General features: G+C 35.1%; 1 protein-coding gene across 2 annotated transcripts in view; it reads right to left on the reverse strand.

Annotated features, from left to right (window-relative positions):
* Window positions 1-20,960, reverse strand: part of LOC150086128 (trafficking protein particle complex subunit 13) — a 123,106-nt gene that overhangs the window by 61,256 nt on the left and 40,890 nt on the right. For both annotated transcript variants that reach the window (XM_090374419.1, XM_090374420.1), the window contains exons 5-6: window positions 17,805-17,877; window positions 9,327-9,371 (exon numbers count right to left, since the gene is read on the reverse strand). In XM_090374419.1, the coding sequence (XP_090230545.1) occupies window positions 9,327-9,371; window positions 17,805-17,877 (118 nt within the window). The remainder of the gene's footprint in view (window positions 1-9,326; window positions 9,372-17,804; window positions 17,878-20,960) is intronic.

Below are 20,960 nucleotides of genomic sequence, written 5' to 3' on the forward strand. Positions count from 1 at the left end.
ACTTAAGGTGGTAGAAAATGAAAAAGACCTGGGAGTAATTGTGGAGAAAATGAAAAAGACCTGGGAGGAAGAATATGAAGTTTTCTGAGCAATGCAGACAGGTTGCCAGGGCAGGTCATGGGGTTTTGTCAATGATATATAGGAATTTTGCTAGCAGGGAAAAGGAGATGATTATCCCTCTGTATACGGCAATGGTCAGGCCACGCCTTGAGTACTGCATACAGGTCTGGAGGCCTCATTTTAGGAAGGATATTGATTTACTTGAGCGTGTACAGAGAAGGGCAACAAGATTGGTGAGGGGAACGAAGGGATCCTCTTACCAAGAGAGGCTTAAGTTCTGCAAATTGCAGTGGCTGGAGACTAGGCACCTTCCGCGGTGATCTGATTGAGGTGTATAAGGCCTTGAATGGGTTGAGCACGCTGAATTCTGATGGGATCCTTCCACTTGTTCAGATTATGACCCGAAGGGGGCATAAATTCAAATTAAGAAAGGACAGATGTTGAACAGATGTGCGGAAATGTGCCTTTAGCCAGCAGGTGGTTAACTGCTGGAACAAACTTCCATCTGTCATTGTGGAAGTTGATAGGTTGAATAAATTTAAGGAGGAACTGGACAGGCATTTGGAGGGAATGGTGCGATTTTTTTTTTTTTTTTGGCTGATGCTGCATAAGCTCATACACTTGCTTTCTTGCATCACATGCCACTACTACTACTATGTCATTATGATAGCTGTAATCGCAGCAGTAATAAACAGGGACAATCCTATGCATTAATAATTTATAGTAATCAAACTAACATGAGAGAGAGAGAGAGAGCTGAAAAAAGACAACCAGTGACCTCTATAATCAATTTTGAAAAACAATATATAATAAATCTACATTGAATTTTAGACGAAGAAAAAATGAAGAAATATGGCAGCAGAAAGTGCAACCAACAAGACTATCCAAAGAAATAAAACAGAGGTGGCTGTATATTAAGCATAGCATTGCGCAAAGCAGCAGATAACTAGAGCTTAAATGATATAAAAAAATATAATATTAGTCAGTTGAAACCAAGAGAAAAATATGGAGATAAACAATATTGATATAACAAATTGCACCAGAGTGCACAAAGCAGCAGCAAAGGATGCAGATGTGTGTGTGTGTATGTATATATATATAACCATATAAATAAGAATAAGAGTTAAAATAAAATAATGCCAGCAGTATGGTAAGACAAGAGAGAAAATAATCAAAATTAAACCTAAATCAAGCCAGGAAGGGTGGGGGGGTTACTATTGTTACCCTTCTCTTCCCCCCGGCTTGATTTAGGTTTAATTTTGATTATTTTCGCTCTTGTCTTACCATACTGCTGGCATTATTTTATTTTAACTCTTATTCTTATTTATATGGTTATATTTCAATCATCGTGTAGAGGAATATGCTTTTTTGCTGCCTCTGATGTATGCTGTACTATTTTATTTTATTATGAAAGATTCCGTTTCCAACTATTTTAAACGCTATTCAAATATATGTATAATTATATATACAGTAAACCCCCCCGCTATTTGCGGGGGTTACGTTCCTGAGAAATTTCACAAATACCGAAAACGCGAATACTGAGTTATGGCTCCCATAGTAATAAAGGGGTTCCATTCCAAAGTATGAAATATATAAGAAAAACTAGTCTAAAATTTTGTCTATGTATGTATTATATGTACCTTCATAATATGACTATGTACATAGACAGTACATAGTGAAATGTAAGCATATGGCATCGAAATGAAAATAAGAAACAATTTAATATTAAATGTAATATTTATTAGAAATTTCAAACAAATCTTTCAAGCCAGTGCCTTTGCTAGCTAAAAAAACTGATCCCGCCGGTGCTATCACCAGTTTCGCTAAAGTGTTGATAAAGGAGTTTTGCCTTTTCACGAATGATGAGTGAACTTAACGGAATTTTATTTTGAGTTCGGTCTTCTATCCACAGATTTAAAGCATTTTCCATTTTTTCTAATTTAACATCACGATTTACAGAGCAAATTTTTGAAGCAATTAGCGCATTTTCACGGACACTACGGCGGATTTTTTCTCCCGATTTTTTGATTGATCGTACCGTTGACTCATTGATTTTATAATGTTTTGCCACTGAGGAGACACTTTCACCATTAGAAATTTTGTCTAATAACTCAATTTTATTCGCCAATGTCATCACCTCCTTTGATATTTTCACATTTCTCTTGTTATTTGTAGACATATTTTTGTACGGGTTAGAAAGAACTTGTCCACAATAAAGTCACTTTCGTCCGTTAACACACTCGAAAAAGTCTGTTTTACACTGCAAAACAGTAGATTTATCTTTTTTAATATCACTTTTGTAAGCATATCAATTTATAAATTGATAAATTTATTCAATTTATAAGCATATAAATTAAAAGCAAACAACGAAAACTTCCATTACAAGCGCATAAAACATACTGAACAAGGATTAGCAAAAAACATCCATGCTCGCGATTTTGTCACCCCTCTCCCCCCACCCACTGAGCGCTGTTTTAACCAGTAAAGATAATTTTAGCCACGCCCATGTTTTTTTTATGGCAGATAATATTCACGGCGCTTTAAAATTCACATTTTTTTTAGGTTTCATTTTATATTAAATCAGCGATCACGAATACGCGAAACTGTGAATAGAGATACTGCAAATAGCAGGGGTTTACTGTATATCCGATAATTCAAAATTAAACAAAATAAAATAAAACATAATTAACTATTAAGCCATTATTTAAATATATATTTATATATATATATTATAATTTTTTTTTTTTTTTTTTTTTTTTGATTTGGTAGTTGTTGGCGCATCGGCTTCTGTGGCCATATTGCACCTCCCAAGGTTTTTGCAGTACTTTGATCCAAGCCCGAGGCGGGAATCGAACCCGCGACCTTTGGGTTGCTGGGCAGGTACTTTACCCACTCGGCTAGCCCGGTCGGCATATATTATAATAAGCCTCACAGTTAATGCAAAGATGGAAGTGCAAGTCGCACATAATGCCACAGAAAAATTAAAGTAAGAAAATCACCAGACTATCTATCGATAAGAAACAGAAGTGGCTATGATTTAAAGAATAGCATCGTGCAAAGCAGCAGATAGCTAAAACTTAAATAGATATAGTATATAATACCAATGGATATGTCAAATGCACCAAAGTACACAAAGGATGCAAATGTATATATATTTCAATATATATTTCAATACATGATGAAATACCTGATCATGTATCAATTTTTATTGATATAAAAATTGACCAACATCAGATTTAATTGCATTTTTGCTTTATTTCCCCTTTTTGAACCATATTTAAATTTGCCCATCTTTATCTGATGCCAGCTACCATTACCTTTATTTTCGTGTAAGCTATTTTATTTTAAAGGTCACTATTTTTTAATTATTTCTTTTATTCATATTTCGGCTATCTTTACTTTTGCTTCTGGCTGTAACTCATATTTATTACTATATAGAAATATATATACATTTGCATCCTTTGCTGCTGCTTTGGTGCATTTGACACATCCAGTTTATTTTATCTTCCCACTATTTCTACAGTTTTAATTCATTGGTATTATATGCAATATCTATTTTATATCTACACTTGTGTGCAAAATTTAAGGACCAGTCAGGTTTTCAGGTTTTCTGTAGCTTCTCATAGGAGTGGCCTGGATATGGGAAAAGCATACCAAAAGAACCTCATGAGGTACAGAAATGAAGGAAACAACACTGACACAACAATGGAAACAAAATGGTACAGAGGGACATTATTCAAAAATGGCAACATAGCACTGGCTGCCATGATACAGATGCATCACTGCCAAAGATGGAACAAATGAAAGAGGTGGTCCTCAGTAGGAGATATGGCCACCCCTAATCGATGCAGGCTTTGCATCACCTGTCCGTACTTAGAACAATGTTGTTGATAAGTTCTTGCGGTAACATCATCTATTCTTCTGTCAGCGCCATCTTCGGCTGGTGAACATTTTCTGGTGGGTGTGGATGTGCTGCTAGCTAGGAGACTCCCCAGAGCATCCCATATATGTTCAATGGGATTTAGATCGGAGGGAACAGGCAGGCCAATCCATACAAACAATGCGGTCTGCAATTATTTACTAAATCAGATAGGATGAATTATATTAATTATTATAAATATTCCTACAAATGTCAATTTATTTAAATATTCCTACATTTGGTAATAGTCATTTCTTTTATTTCCTTATTATTATCTACAATTGTTATTCTATATTTCTTCATTATTGTAATCCTGTATTTGTCCATTAAATACCTTCCTTTACCCCTATATAGTTATACCAGGATCCCTTACTAAAGGATCGGGCAGTTACACTCCCAGTATATCCTAAGCAGCATTATAAAAACCTTTTTCTTTGCTTTTTTACTTTTTACTTTCCAACCCTAAAATTTTATACCTCAAGATCTATTAGAGTAATTCGAGGAAAATTGAGATACTATTACTATACTTATTCTTACCTCCTTTCTCCTTATGTCGGCATAAACTTTCTTTTGCACAGGTATAAAATAAATAAAAAATAACCACAACTAAAATGAAAATTATGGTTGACACTTTTTTTTTTTTTTATTATTATATTCTTTATATTCGTTTCAAAGCTATCTGTCGGGCTAGCTGTTATCTTGCCTGTTTGCTGTTAAATTTAAAGTTTAGCATAAAACACCTTTATGTTTATTATTTGGACCTAATTAAACAGGCAGATAACAATCAGAAACAGATAGACTTGCTAATTATTGTAGGGATATGTTGAATGGGGTTAGCCCTTGAAAAAGTTCCACTCAATGTATCCGAATATCAATAATTAGCTACATAATCATTATTTTATTTCATTTTATATAATATTGCTAATTATATGTTTATTTCTAGGGTATAGCAATGTAGACCAGCACAGGCTATCTTAAGGTCGCTACACACGTTCAGATAAACCTGTCAGTTATGCCTGTGCAGGCACACCTGTACAGGTCTACCGGAGCATGTGGATGATAAAACTGCAGTTATTTTGACCTGCATAGGCGACTGGAGCAAATATGAAAAATCATTCAATTTGCCTGAACCGGAGTGACCTGTGCAGGCAAACTGGAGCTTGTGTAGTGACGTGGCAGGCGTACTGCCAGATTGGGGAATTTCCCTATTCAACGATCATTAATAATTACATAAATTCTATGGAAAAAAGACTTCGTTGCAAATAATAAGCCAACTATTGCTAAAACGTCATCTGTTGATGCCATGGTCAGCCGACTGAATGAATGGTAACAGGTTTACTGGAGCGTGTGGATGCAGTATGGGCATCCAGTAGACCTCTACAGACATGTTGCACAGACATAGCTGACAGGTTTACTGAATGTGTGGATGCACTATGAGCATCCAGAAGACCTGTACAGGTATGCCTACGTAGGCACAACTGACAGGTTTACCTGAACGTGAGTAGCAGCAGCCTTTAGTCTTTATAAATTCTTTTGGCCTTATGGCCTGCAGAGACAAATGTATATTTTCAGTGTATTGGGTAGGGGGTGCTGACCTGTCATGTGTAATTACCATGGAAAGATTTGAGCAAGCCAGCCAGGTAAAAGCAGATAACCTGAAATTAAATTAGATTAACATAAAAAAAATAATGACAACAACAATGGTACCTAAAGCAGTGGGTCCTAAGGCTTTAACTACTCTTCAAGGGGTCAGCAGCCAAAACCGTAGGAGCCATTGCAATAAGTAGGGTCTCTGTTTCTGTTATGATGTATACGTACGAAACACATATTTGTATGGGTTCCTGTATGTGGATCTACAAAATCTTCCTTGTGTTTCACCATTAAATGTCTGTAATTCTTTTTTTCTAAGGCAGTAATACGTTATAATGGTAGTATTTTTCTTCACTACTTTTCTAATAATGCGTAAAAGAGCTTTTGCTTTCCGATTTTTTATGAATTTCATGAAGACGAATTTTGATTCGCTTTCAAGTACTCCACACACACCCATTTCTTCTTAGCAGTTAAATTTCGCCCTCTGTGATGTTTTCATTTTACCAATAGAGTTTTGTCTGCTTCTACAATTTCCCCAATCCACCCAACTTAATGGGTTTTTTTAACAACTGCAATTTGCAAATATCTCTTAGTTTCTTATAAAACATAACTGTTGTTACTTTCGAAAACCAGATGGAATGCTGTTGTAGTTACTAGCGTGCACATTGACCAAAAGTATATAATATACATTATCTTTTCTAATGGAAGTTTTGTATTTTCCATAAAACTATGTTTTAATAAAGAAACTTGTGCAGAACATTTTTTACAATACCAGAAATTTCCACATGACTCTGTTCGTGATTCAGTTAGTTTAAAATAATCATTGCACTTAAAACAGTACAATTTCGGTCTTGTTAATTCAGTTTTCATCAAAAAATCAAGCAACGTTTTATTTTCCTTACAAATTTCTTCAATCTTTAAAAGATTCATTGCTACTATTACCTGTTTACCGTTCATTACAAAACTAAATTATGCACTGTTCTTTACTCATAAATACACATCATAATGCCAACCAATAACTACACAGTAGTTTGTCGTCTGTCACGCCCACCACCAATCATTTCATCGTTTGCCATGCCTACCTGTCAATCAATATATCATTCTTGACTTCTGCTCCAGACTGATAACACCTATTGTCTGTTTACCAAGCGAGCAACGCTAGAGTGCGGTATCAGGAAACTAATTTTCCGGGTAAGTTAGCCAACGTTTCCCGTGGTTCTAGTGTTGGCTTTCTTTACCTTAGCTGAAAAATGTATTCTTCACCTATCTATAATCCAACGTTATCATAAAATGGGTAATGTCCGTATTTATGAAAAGGAGTAAACAATCTTTGGGGAAGTTTGGCCCAAAGGTATCCTTTAAGCTATGTAACTAAGATACCTGTAAATTGTCGAGTAAGGCAAAAATGCATAATACACATCTCTGAAATCATTTCTCACAAAAAATAATCAATAAAGAACTAGGTTACATACTGAGGTTTCTTAGGAGAATTTTTTTCTATCCCCACTATGGATATATACTTCTTCACATCAATATTTTATAAGCATTTATAATTAGAATATAACATTAAATAAAAATATTTTGACCAACTGGGCAAAAGTAACACGTGTTCAAAAATAACTGTTAGAACACTTTAGAATTTCTAGGGCATTTAAACTTCATAAATAATATAAAAGATACATACAAATTAAAAATGCATACAATAAAGAATAAAATCAGTGTGTGTGTGTGTGTGTGTGTGTGGGGTTTTATGCTTTTGCATAAGACAATTTTATTTAACAAACCATATTCATACCTGCCAACTTTTTGAAATCAAAAAATGAAAGACTTTTAATACAGAAAACTGTTTTCCTGCACAGTTTGAATGGAATAGCTAGACTTTTCTCCAAATTAAAGGTAACAACATCTAAATATGCAATAAACTGTATTTTAAAAGTTTTTTGCTTCATTCATTTTTTTTTAAATTATTTTCATTCTGTTCAATTACATATTTGCCAATTAACAAAAACTTTGCCTTCCACAATCTGTTCAATCAATCAAGTTCACTACAGCAAACCACAGCATAGCCATATCACTGAACATATTCAAAGTAACCTAAACTTCTTTAACAAACAAATTCTCTTAAAAAATTAAACCCATACATATTTAAACTAACCTAAAACACAACTATCCATTCCTATAAATTGCCTCCATTCTGGGTATGGCCTAGAGTCTTCAGGTTAAGCATACCACATTCAGGCTCTGGGTTATAGGATAATAAAGAAAAAATAAAATTTATAGTCTGTTTTGAAGCAAATGTGATATTATTGTATATATGTTATGTGATAGTATTGTATGTTTTTCAGAATATACATAACTTATGAAAACTATTTAATACTTGTATTGTCTATCAAAATTCTTTAAACCAGGGGTAGACAGCCTTTACCACCAAATTTAATATCAATTTCAATGCTTATCTTTCAATGCATATATTTCAATGCATATATTTAATTTCAATGCATATTATGCAATTTATATTTCAATGCACATATTTAATATCAATATCAATTCTTAAAGGTCTGTAATCGAAAAAATATATACTTTAAAAATAAAGAACTCTATTAAAATATGAAAGAAAACTAGAAAGTACACCTAATTACTGGAAGATTTCCAATTAAATCAAGAGTTGGCAGGTATGCATATTCTTTTCAATCATACTATGAAATCGTACTAAAAAATCCATTTTTAATTCCAGAACTAGAAGAGAGAAAAGATAAAATAAAAAAAAAAGCTAATGCAAAAAAGACCAACTCCATATGTGAAGTCATAGAATAATTTTCCATTAATTAATTTAAACCCTAGTAACATTTGAGGCATTTGTTGTTTTTAAGGGCTAAAAATTTCATAACCTGACCTGATAAAGATATAATAATCCTCTAATTATTTGTCACAAATTGCTGAATAAATGCAGGATGCAGTTTATAGACAGAAAAATAAAAATTATGAAAAATATTTGTATTCTGCAAAATTCCTTTTGTAATTTAAGGAACAGCATAAACCAAAAAACAAATATCAAAAAACCAATATAACAATAAATAAAACCTTTGTAAGAATAGTTTGTCAATCCTTCTAATCAGCAACTAATCTATTCCTGTTAATGCAGTTTACATATCTCATGAATTAAATTTTCTTGTGTTTATACATTCCAAAATTATGACAAAATGCAAAATACAAAATTACCTTTTTAATGCATGCACTGGTATATCACATCTATGAACAATCTTGTCAATACTACAATTGAAATATTTTCACCTTCATGAATGCCAATAAGTCAATACATGCAATAAGCTTTGTACATTATATTTGAGCACATGCTGCTTTTCAACTAAACACCAAAGTTTCAATATGCAAAATTCTATTCTACTTTACTAATTTAAAATTAACTGCACTGCAAACCCAAAATACTAAACAGATATACGCTTAACTAAAGAAGAACGTTAGTAACACTTACGACATAATCCTGTACATGCAAGGAGCAGGCAGATTCATCAAGAAGAAACGAAAAAAGGGACAAAATTAGTTAGACATTTAAAAAAAATTAAAAATCCATGTTAGTTATTATAATACATGCAAATTAGCAAAGCAATAGAATTTGATCAGTTGGTTATTATGACTTTCAGTGTTATCAGAACTGGTTAGAATAAATTTTATTTTCTACATTAATTACAAGCAAAATTATAATTTAATTTTATCCTTATTAATTAAAGATTTTTCTTACCTCTGCATTATAAAACTTAGTCTTGATATCCAGAGGCTTCAAAACCTGGTCAACATGAAGGCTATCATTGTACTGTACTATAAACAGCTTTATATTTGATAATTATAAACATGAAGATTATATTTAATAATTACAAATGAAAATAATTCCGTTACTGCTTTAGATTAAGAATGCAGGTGACAGAAGAACAATGAAAAAGTTATTTTATATTTAGAAGGTGAAATGTTGGGCAACATTTGCTTATTAATTGCATCATGACAAACTTAAGTTTAGTATAAGTAGCATATAAATTTTGAGAGATAGTAGGGTTTTTTTTTTAGAAACAGAAGAGTACATTAATCAAAAAAAGAAGCCAATACAGATTACTGAATTTTAAAAAAAAAAAAATTTAAATGCCAGTTGTTTTTGGGTACATTGACTACTTTGGCCTTTTGCACCCACTTCATGCTAGCTCGTACATTACATCCTCATTAATTCAATATAAGATTATTTAAAATGCAATGTACAGTGGATTCCGGTTATTTGGGCCACCAGTTAATTGGAGCAGCTGTTCATTTGGGGTAAATCTTAAAAAACAGAACCCAATCGAGAAAATAGCCAGGGTTTACTTCGCTTAATTGGGACAACATGCCGTTTAATCGGGGCAGGAGACTGCAGCACTGAAGATTACTCTACGATTGTCTCCGACCATACCACGTGGTTCAGTCAGATTTCTGGAGGTCACAATCATAAAACAATAAAAACAATTAGCAGTCACCTGTTTATTGGGCTTTTCTGTTAGTGAAATCTATCATAAATGGATAGTAAACTCAATCTTATTGAATTTGCGATAATACCGACAGCTGGAATTCTGTGGGTTATTATGATGAAATGTGTTTACACTTCCGTGGAATCTTCAATCGTATAAAAAAATTAATTTTTGGAATCTTCTCTTCATTCCTATTTTTAAAGCTTTATAACTTGTTACTCCGTTCTCACTTGCGCGTATCGTGTTACTTGCAATTTGTGTGTGCCGTGTTCTTTGTTATTGATTGCTTATCTTTTTACTGTTTTAAATTTTAACCCCCACCCACAAATGTCAGTGAACAGAAATGTCAACTAGTTAGTATGTACATATTACAGTACGTATTAATTATTCCAATTATCATGTATATTCTTCCGATTTTCACGTATCATTTAATTTTTTAATTGGTAAGGTAATAAAGGGTAAATTTGTGCTTAATATATCTTTACTTTTATAGCCTGTGGAAAATGTTCCTCCTATTTTCACTAATTAGAATCGCTGTTTAATAGAATTAAAATTCAATTCACAAACATGATCACAATGACCGGTGCTTACTACACATCGTATAGTGAACCATACTTTACTATGGTAACTCCATCGTAACGTGATTTGATTGTACAGTGAACCAATTGTAAAGCAGGGGTCCATTGTATTTTTAACTTTTTTTACGTGAAACTTTGGATAATTGGGGCAGCCGCTTAATCGGAAAAGAATGCACTAGTCCTGATGTGTCCCAAATAACCGGAATCGACTGTATTTCGAAGCCACTACTCTTCTGACCAACAATATAGGGTCAATATATATGCATTTTAGTATGGATTATTCTAAATATGTCTACAATGAAATTCAAAGTCTGAACTGGGTTACATAACTTGCAAATAACTTGGCAAATTTGAAAAGACTGGTGAAACTCTACAGGCAAACATCATTGTAATGATAATTTGCTAGTACATTGCATATAGCAGCATTATGCAGCTATATGCAGCTGATACTTTTAAATTTTAAATTTCTATTCCCCTTCCCAAGAAGTGCATGCAAAATCAGAGAATTTATGTAACTTTAACTCACATTACAGGTGCACATGTAATCCACTTTGTTTACAAGGTGGGAAAAAAAGAATATACTGATCACTTATGATAAAAAACACGTGATTCCAAATGCAGGTGCTGCGCATCTTTAAGTGTCTCATATATGCACTCAATTCAAGAGAAAATAATAATAAATGTGCTTCAGAAAAAAAAATACCTTTGCTTTGTACAATTTAAAAAACTAACCATATTTCTTAAGGAATTCATAGAGAGAGATATACAAAATCTTTCAATTTCTCATACATAATAACAAGGAATACCAAGTTTCACTTTTGTCACCATAAAAGTCTTGCAGCTCAATGTAGATGTAAATAGTGATGGTATATTAAAATAAAAATAAACACTATGTTGTTTTTAGGGTCGATAGTCTAATGAAGGACCCTTATGTCACTTGGTTGTCTGTCTGTCCATCACAGCATTGTATCTCTAGAACCACTCAACCTGTTGACTTGAAATTTAGCACTGGTTTGTGCATCACGTGGGCCAACATAACACTATATTGATCGTTGTTGACAAAACTTTGTTTGAGAAATGTTGGATGTAATTTTTCAACGTTTCCACTCTTTTCGAATCCCTGCTGTTGACTCGCTAGTCAAAAAAAAAATTATTGAGAAATCCCTGTATTTTATTTTGTTGGGAAATTCTCGTGTTACGTTCTGTGCTATTGAACTTGTGGAAAAAATCTAGATTTCAAAGTTTTATTACTAATGGATAGCGCACCAGGCCATCCAAAAGGTTTAAATCATCCAAACGTTGAAGTTATGTTCCTACCGCCACAGTTGTACTGGGTTAATACAACTTCTTTCATACAGCCAATAAATCAAGGCATTATATCCACCTTTAAAACTCATTCCATCAGAAAATTGTTACAGTGGATTTTAGAAAAAAATTGATTCTGAATTTATTGAAGTAATGGAGGCATGGAAACACTTCTCAATTGTAGACTGTATCAGAATCACAGCTTTATCTCTGAGAGAAATAAAACCATCAACGTTAAATGCGTGCGGAAAAATATATGGCCAGAGTCAGTTCATTCAGGAAATATGATCGAACGGGCAGAAAATGGAATCGGTGCGAGCGTAGAACTTGTTACATCGGTAGGAGGGGAAGGACTACTGAAGCCCTCGTGGGTAGCACAGTTGATAGAATTGCCCTCCTCCCCCACACTGGCTGGAAAAGACCCGAGTTCGAATCCCGTTGATGAAGGGAGGAATTTTTATTGGTCTTTTTTCACAACGTGACTGAGTTAGTCAGGTGAGGATAGCATGGTTTTTTTTCAAGGAAACTCGGGTTTTTCATCGAACAAAACAGAAAATTGACCTCAGGACACACGCAATTTATAGACAATATACACAGAGCAACATGGCCTTAGTCGGTGATGCACCTAAAAAAATAAAAAAAGATATGATTACTGAAGACGTTCAAGAATTACTGGTAGAAAAAGAAGCCAGCGTAGCAGATTTGGTGCAAATGGCATCGGAGGTAAAATCAAATCAATTCAGATGATGATATTGTAGATGAAAATTCTACAACTTCCAAATTTTACACCAAAAAGCATAGGGGAAGGCATGAAGTTAGCCGAACAATTAGAATCTTATTTTTTGAATGCAGATTCTTGAATGAAAGGAGCCCAAAGTTCAAAAGAGAGCTTCAAAAATACTTAGTTCTATACAATGAAATTCACAAAGATTTATCAAGAAAAAGCAAACAAACCCAGATTACAGATTTTTTAAAGAGAGCAGAAGGTACAAGAAATCTAGAATGGTATATTTTTGTTAACATTTTGTTAACGAAATAATTTTGTTAATGAAAGAGTGTATTTTTGTTAACATTTTGTTAACGAAATAGTGTATTTTTGTGAGCTTTTGGAATGTAATCCCCCCCTTTTTCCACCCATTCTTTTATGTCTTTTATGTACATCAGTACAAAAAGCTTTCCTGAAATTCAAGGATATGATATCAAAATTATTTTTTGCATCCCATTCCTTTGTCACTGCATCAAGGTATCCAACCAAATTGCTCAGACAAGATCTTCCCTTAACAAACCCATATTGAAAATGAAATATAACTGCACTTTTGTCTAGATGGTCCTGCATCACTTCTTTAACCAGTGGCTGCATTATTTTCCCTGGAACAGAAGTTAAGCAAACAGGTCTGTAATTACTCATGTCACCTTTTGATCTCTGTTTCTGATTTGAGGATACATTTGCACATCTCCAGTACACAGAGACTACCGATGAATCAAAGGATGTTCTCATAATTATAGTTAAGGGTTTGCTTACATTCTTTGTGGTCTCCCTTAATATAATTGGATAGATCCATGCATGCTTTCTCTGTATAGTTGTCAGTACAATGAACAACTGTACAGAGAAATATAGTGGGGTGGGCCAGTAAATCAGAATGTCTTATAATGGAGGATTTTAACTTCCCAGATATTGACTGGATGGTGACCAACCCACTAGTGTGGGTTTGTTGCTCATGCACTAGCAAGGCTTTTCTGGATTTATTGGGTGATTGTTTACTACAGCAGCAGCAAGTTTGAGAGGCAACGAGAGGGAGTAATACTCGATCTGATTATCAGCAGTGATTAATCATGCATTAAGAATATGCAAATAAAGGAACCACTAGGTGGCAGTGATCACAGTGTACTGTGTGGTATTTACTTAAAGATTTAACTACAATCAGGGTTAAAGGTTTTTGCTTTCATAAAGGTAACTACAGTGGTCTCAGACAGATTTTAAATTCTATACAGTGGGACCAACTGATGATGCTACCAACAGCTAATTCTAAATGAGAAGTATTTAAGGATTTTGGAAGCTACTAGGCTTTTCATACCAACTAAGAAATACTGTTCAAGGTTTAGGCCTAAATGGATATCAGACAAACTCATAAGAATTAGTAGTAGTGGCATGTGATGCAAGAAAGCAAATGTATGAGCTTATGCAGCATCAGCCAAAAAAAAAAATCACACCATTCCCTCCAAATGCCTGTCCAGTTCCTCCTTAAATTTATTTAACCTATCAACTTCCACAACCACAGATGGAAGTTTGTTCCAGCAATTAACCACCCGCTGGCTAAAGGCAAATTTCCACACATCTATTATACATCTGTCTTTTCTTAATTTGAATTCATGCCCCCTTAGGTTCGTAATCTGAACAAGTGGAAGGATCCCATCAGAATTCAGCGTGCTCAACCCATTCAAGGCCTTATACACCTCAATCAGATCACCGCGCAGGTGCCTAGTCTCCAGCCACTGCAATTTGCAGAATTTAAGCCTCTCTTGGTAAGAGGATCCCTTCATTCCCCTCACCAATCTTGTTGCCCTTCTCTGTACAAGCTCAAGCAAATCTACATCCTTCCTAAAATGAGGCCTCCAGACCTGTACGCAGTACTCAAGGCGTGGCCTGACCATTGCATTATACAGAGGGACAATCACCTCCTTTTCCCTGCTAGCAAAATTCCTATATATCATTGACAAAACCCCATGACCTGCCCTGGCAGCCTGTCTGCATTGCTCAGAAAACTTCATATCTGACTGAAAAATTACTCCCAGGTCTTTTTCACTTTCTACCACCTTAAGTGTAGTACCAACAATTGGTACGTTTATTTGGGGTTACTTCTACCCATATGCAGTACTTTGCATTTGTCAAGGTTAAACTTCAGTTGCCACTTTTTAGCCCATCTGCCCAAATTATCTAGATCCTGTTGCAGTAGCACACTGCCATTACTGTCATTAACAACCCTGCCAACATTTGTATCATCTGCAAACTTCGACACTAAGCCTGATATACCTTCATCAATATCATTGATAAATATACAAAACAACAGAGGACCCAACACCGCACCCTGCGGGACTCCACTAATAGCATTAGTCCACGAAGAGCAGCACCCATTGATTACTACCCTCTGTCTTCTCCCACTCAACCATCCTTTTATCCATTGTAGCAACTTACCCTTAATACCATTCTGCTCCAATCTGTACAGTAGCCTTCCATGTGCAACAGTGTCAAAAGCGTTCCTGAAATCCAAATATATGATATCAAAATTATTTTTTGCATCCAGTTCCTTTGTAACCACATCATAATATCCTATCAAATTTGTCAGACAAGACTTTCCCTTAACAAACCCATGCTGTGTCTGAATTATTGCTGCAGTCTTGTCTAGATAATCCTGCAATGCATCTTTAAGCACTGACTCCATTATTTTATCCGGAACAGAAGTTAAACTAACTTGTCTGTAATTACTCGTGTCACCCTTCGATCCCCCTTTGTGAATTGGAGATACATTTGCACATCTCCAGTCCGTGGGAACCTCCCCTGAGTCCAAGGATGCTCTCATAAATATGGCTAAGGGTTTGCTTAGTTGCTTTGCTGCCTCTTTTAATATAACTGGATAGATCCCATCCACCCCAGGTGCCTTTCTTATGTTTATATTCAACAATTTCTCCCTCACTTTGCTCTCAGTTATTACAAAATCATTAAGCACCCTGCTACAATTTGATAACCTTCTGGCATTTTCAAACCTTAATAACTCCTCATGTGTGAATGTAGATGCAAAATACTCATTTAGTTTGTTTGTTATCTGAGCAGGATCATCAACAGTCGAACCATCGATGTCAAGTGGACCAATCAGATTCATCCCCTTCCTTTTAGAGTTTATATAAGTAAAGAAATCCTTGCTGTTTTTCTTAGCATCTTTTGCCAAAGATTTCTCGTGATCTGCCTTCGCCTGCCTAACCTCCTTTGTGACCTTATTACAGGCTTATACCTGTCGTAGGCTTCTGAGTCGCTTGATAATTTATATGCATCCCATGCATTTTTCTTCTCTGTCACGAGTCTCATTAGTTCATTTGATAACCATTTAGGCCTAAACCTTGAACAATATTTCTTAATAGGTATGAAACTTTTAGTAGCAGCCACGATTAATTCCTTGAATGCTTCCCACTTAGTATTTACTGTTGGTAACATCGTCAGTTTATCCCACTGTACAGAATTTAAAAACTGTCTGAGACTGAATCGTGGTAGAGAAGGAAAATGCATGGTATGCATATAAATTATCAGGCAACACAGAAGCTCATGGTAGATATAAGTTAGTCTGTAATCAAGTCACAAAGGAGGTTAGGCAAGTGATGGCAGATTACAAGAAATCTTTGGCAAAGGACGCAAAGACTTCTTTACTTATGTAAACTCTAGAAGGAAGGGGATGAATCAGATTGGTCCACTTGACATCGACAGTTCAATTATTGAACCTGCTGAGGTAGCTGACAAACTGAATGAGTATTTTGCATCTACATTCACTCAAGGAATTATGTAGGGGAGGTGGAGGCCAGACTTAGCCCTGTGTGACTTTTTGTTCCTGAAGCTACCACTGAAAGACTTATTTTCACACCATTGACACCATTCAAAGATCTGTGATGATAAAATTGAACAGTATACCAGTCACAGAGACTTCCACCAGTCATTCCAGTCACTTTGTGATCACTGCATGCAGTGTGTGGATGCATGAGTCAATTACTTTAAATAAACCAAGGTTAGTTTACTCATACATGGGATCATTATTTTTTTCTAGCATCAGTCTCATTTTCCAATTGCTGCGCTATGTATTGTGCAGCAGTGGGAAAAAAGAGGAATATTTACCAGGGAGAAGTAATATAAAATATTTTCTGCTGAGTGAACCAAAAAAGGCTCTTCTTCCACCTCTGTATATACGGTGTGAATTAATGAGGAAAGAAAGGCTCTTTGGTTAGGGCTCCAGATAAAGAAGCAAGTAGATTCTATTACCTAAAGGTAGTGTTTCCCAATTTAACAGATGTAAAATTGAAAGGAGTAATTTTTATTGGACCTCAAAGATGACGGATTTGAAAAAAAACTACAAGATACTGAACTAAGTCCTTGGTGATTGTTTAAAGTAGTTGTACATGAATTTCTTGGAAGAGAGAGAGAAGATAATTATGAATCTCTGGTGTCAACTTTACTATAATGTTTTAAAGATACGGGCTGCCAAACATCTTTGAAAATTCATTTCCTTCATTCCTATCTTAGTTTTTTTTTTTTCCCTCAAAATTTGAAAGGTGGAAGATGAGCAAGGGGAAAATGTTCATCAGGATATATCTATGATGGAAAAGCAGTACTGGGATTGCTGGGATACTGCCATCATAAGGGATTACTGCTGGTTTCTTGAGGAAGGAAAGCAACATGGATCATTAGTGAAACTATGAATGGCAAGCATTTCTATGTATGGGGTACACTATATGTTTGATTAAAGTATTTTAAAACGAATGAGACTCATTTTTAAAATAGCATATGTATTACTGTATGATATGTGAAATTGGTAGGTCATTAAGTTACTAAAATGTCAGTATATCCTTCTTTCAATGAAAACATGACAGAGACATAACTGGTATATTTGAAATCATCTGATCAATTTCCTTTAGAATTTTAAACATTTGCTCTGGAGATACAAAACATTTTTTTGCTGGCTAATGGAACTAGTTTTCACATTCTGTACCCAAAGTTGGATTTAAAAGCTCAGTTAAAATACCTTAGTCTATCAACTCCAATAAAAACAGCTACTCTCACTCTTGATGGTTAATATCTAAAGTACTCACCTGAAATTTAAAGAATTTCCGAAAATGCATTTTATCTCCATTTTCTGTAGTATAGCTTACTGTACAAGCAAGACTAAAACAGGTAATAAGATACATTTAGAAAACAATGAAGAAAAGAAAATTATCAAACTATATCCAACTGAAATACTAAACGTTTTTATTAAAATAACATAGACAGAATATATATTTTTTTCTATGTTTTCTGCATATTTCATAAAATATATAAGCTGCATAAATAATGAAAACTGGTTGGAACTTTATAAAATGGATTGCAATGTGAGTAAATTTTATTGCAATTTTATGCAATAAAATGTACTCTATGGATTGAAATGATAACAGAAACTAGCTGGCTATGTTAATACTGAAGATGTTAAATGGAGCTTTCGAAGAACATAAAAAGATAAAGTTTATCACAAATAGGATCACAATGTAACACGCATAATTTTACACTAGAAATTGAAACCCTTTCATCCCTTCTAGAGAATTTACTTTCATTCTTTAAATAACACTGGTCAATAAATTTTCAATTTTTTTGTTTCTTTGATGAAAGTAATTTTTCTGTATTGTTTTGCATGTGCAGAGTTGAGAAATCAGCATTAAAAAAAATTATTTTGTCCAAGTTTTAAAAATACCTGCTATGTCTTATATTCTTTAAAATATACTACACGGGCCTAAAATGGGATAAATAAAGAACATCCACTGTACTGTCTTCATATATCTTATATTCAAAAACATGTTATATTAAGAAAAACTTTACAGAGATTCCATCGGGACATCTTGGCAATGGAGAAGTGATACCAAGGCAAATGGAATGCTAACTGACTATTGCTGGAGTGTGACAAGATGCCTCTGATGTGGGTACAGTTGATACATTTTTAGTTCCTGAAAAAAATATTACATCACATTGATCAGCAAAATACATAAAATCACTTGATTTGCATTTTACATTTCTTTGCCTGTCATTTGTACCCCACATCAGAGGCATCTCATCACACTCCAGCAATAGTCAGTTAGCATTGCAGAGTTCCATTTACCTTGGTATCACTTCTTTATTGCCAAGATGTCCCGATGGAATCTCTCACCATGCTCATCACTTAAAATGTGCCACAGTTTTCCATGAAAAAATCCAAATGGGAGTGAAGGAAGTATATTTTTAATGACATGTTGAAGACTATGAGGGTGGTTCAATAAAGAATCACCCTGACCTAGCTGCAGAGGTGCTAGCCTGTTGATTCTTGACAAAGGTTTTAGTCCTTCTCTACATAGCCACCGTGCAGATTTATACATTTTTCCCCATCGATGGATGAGGCAACGGATACCATTTTTGTAGAAGTGGTGAGGTTGGTCTTTGAACCATGACTCTGTTGCAGAAATGAGTGTCTCGTCATCAGGGAAGTGGGTCCCCCAAAGAAATAATTTGAGGGAAGGAAACAAGAAGAAGTCTGATGGCAAGATCGGGTGAGTAGGCTGGATGAGGCAGTATTTCATATCCACAAGTGGCTGCTTGTGTTGTTGCAATTTCAGAAGTGTGAACTGGGGCATTGTCTTGAAGCATTCTCAGACCTTTGGACAGCATGCCACGCCTACATGTTTTGATTTTCTCCCGTAATTTTGTGAGTAAGTTGGCATAATAGGCACCTGTAATTGTTCTACCTTTTGGCAGGTAATCAGTCATTATTACGCCTTGCTCATCCCAAAACAACACTGACAGCAAGACCTTTCCTGCTGATGCTTGGAGCCTTGCCTTCTTGGGGGGGGGGGGGGGGGGGGGTAACCATGATGTCGCCATTCCATGGACTGCTTTTTACTTTCAGGGTCAAAATGGTGTATCCAACTTTCATGCTGAGTGATTAGACGAGAGACAAAAGTCTTCCTCATTTTTTTTGCACAGGGCTAACAACTCTGATTTCTGTTGTCGATCAGCCTTCTGGAAACCAGTCAGTAATCGGAGAATCCATCTTGCATTCAATTTCCATAAATAGAGTTGGTCATGAAGGACTGTTTCAACAGAGCCCACACTAATCTTCACCTCCTGGGAAAATTCATGCACAGATATCCGCGATCTTCCATGATTAATGACTCCACTTTTCTGATTGTGCTGTCATCAATGGCTGAATGGGGATGACCTGGAATGTGCTCAGATTCTACCGATGTCTGACCACATCTAAACTGTCTATGCCAGTGCTTCACAATGCCATAGGATGGGGCTTCATCCCTATATACAGCAGTCATCTCCTCATGGATTTCTTTAGGAGATTTCCCCATCAAGAACAGATACCGGATTACAGCTCTGGCTTCAACTTTGTCCACGATGCTACTTCATCCCACATTTAGCTTTGTAAGAGAAAAACAAATTAAGACACAGGGATTTTACACCTTTAGTACAGAGATATGTATGATGCTACACACAAAATATCATGACTCTGCGATATGTGGAAGTAGGTGAGGGCAATTCTTTATTGAACCACCCTCGTAATTTATAGTATGACAGAAGGTTTCTCACAAGCTGTTTATAGTTATTTGCTTTGTTGTTTCCCATAAGTCTGAAAGCATCCCAGTCTGCTTTCTCATCGCCACGAAGGGTCTGATCAAAGTTTCTTCCTCGAGAAGGTCACGTATCTGTGGGCCAATGAACATGCCTTCCTTTATTTTGGCCTAACTAAGCCTTGGAAATTTTTCCTTGATATTTGAAAACTGGTCCATCTTGATCCATGGCCTTAACAAATTGTTTAGTAAGTCCTGACTCTTTTATGTAAGAGAGGTAACAGGATTTTACTTGGCTCAACTAGTGAATTGCAATGGACATCATTTTTTTATCGCTGGATCAAGTGATTTCCTTGAAGGCCGTTGTTTTCTTGTTTAATGAAAAGACTGTGCTCTACTATCCCATTTTCAAAGAAAACAGCAAAATTTTGCACTTCCCTCCTGCATTCCTAACAAAATGGCAATAACGTTTTTTAAGTCAATACAAATCTGACATTGGTACTCCTTGTATGTAGTTGATGGATTCAATAAGAAGATTCATGTTATCGTATGATTCTTTCATATGAACTGCACAGCCTATTGGAATTGTGGTAGTACATTGGCATTATGTAACGGCACTGCTTTTAAACCCAATTTAGATTAATCTATGAAGAGTCTCCAGTCTTGAGCGTT

Source organism: Mastigoproctus giganteus, chromosome 5 (assembly GCF_048544385.1).
Source record: "Mastigoproctus giganteus isolate SK-2022 chromosome 5, ASM4854438v1, whole genome shotgun sequence".
NCBI classification, from domain to species: domain Eukaryota; kingdom Metazoa; phylum Arthropoda; class Arachnida; order Uropygi; family Thelyphonidae; genus Mastigoproctus; species Mastigoproctus giganteus.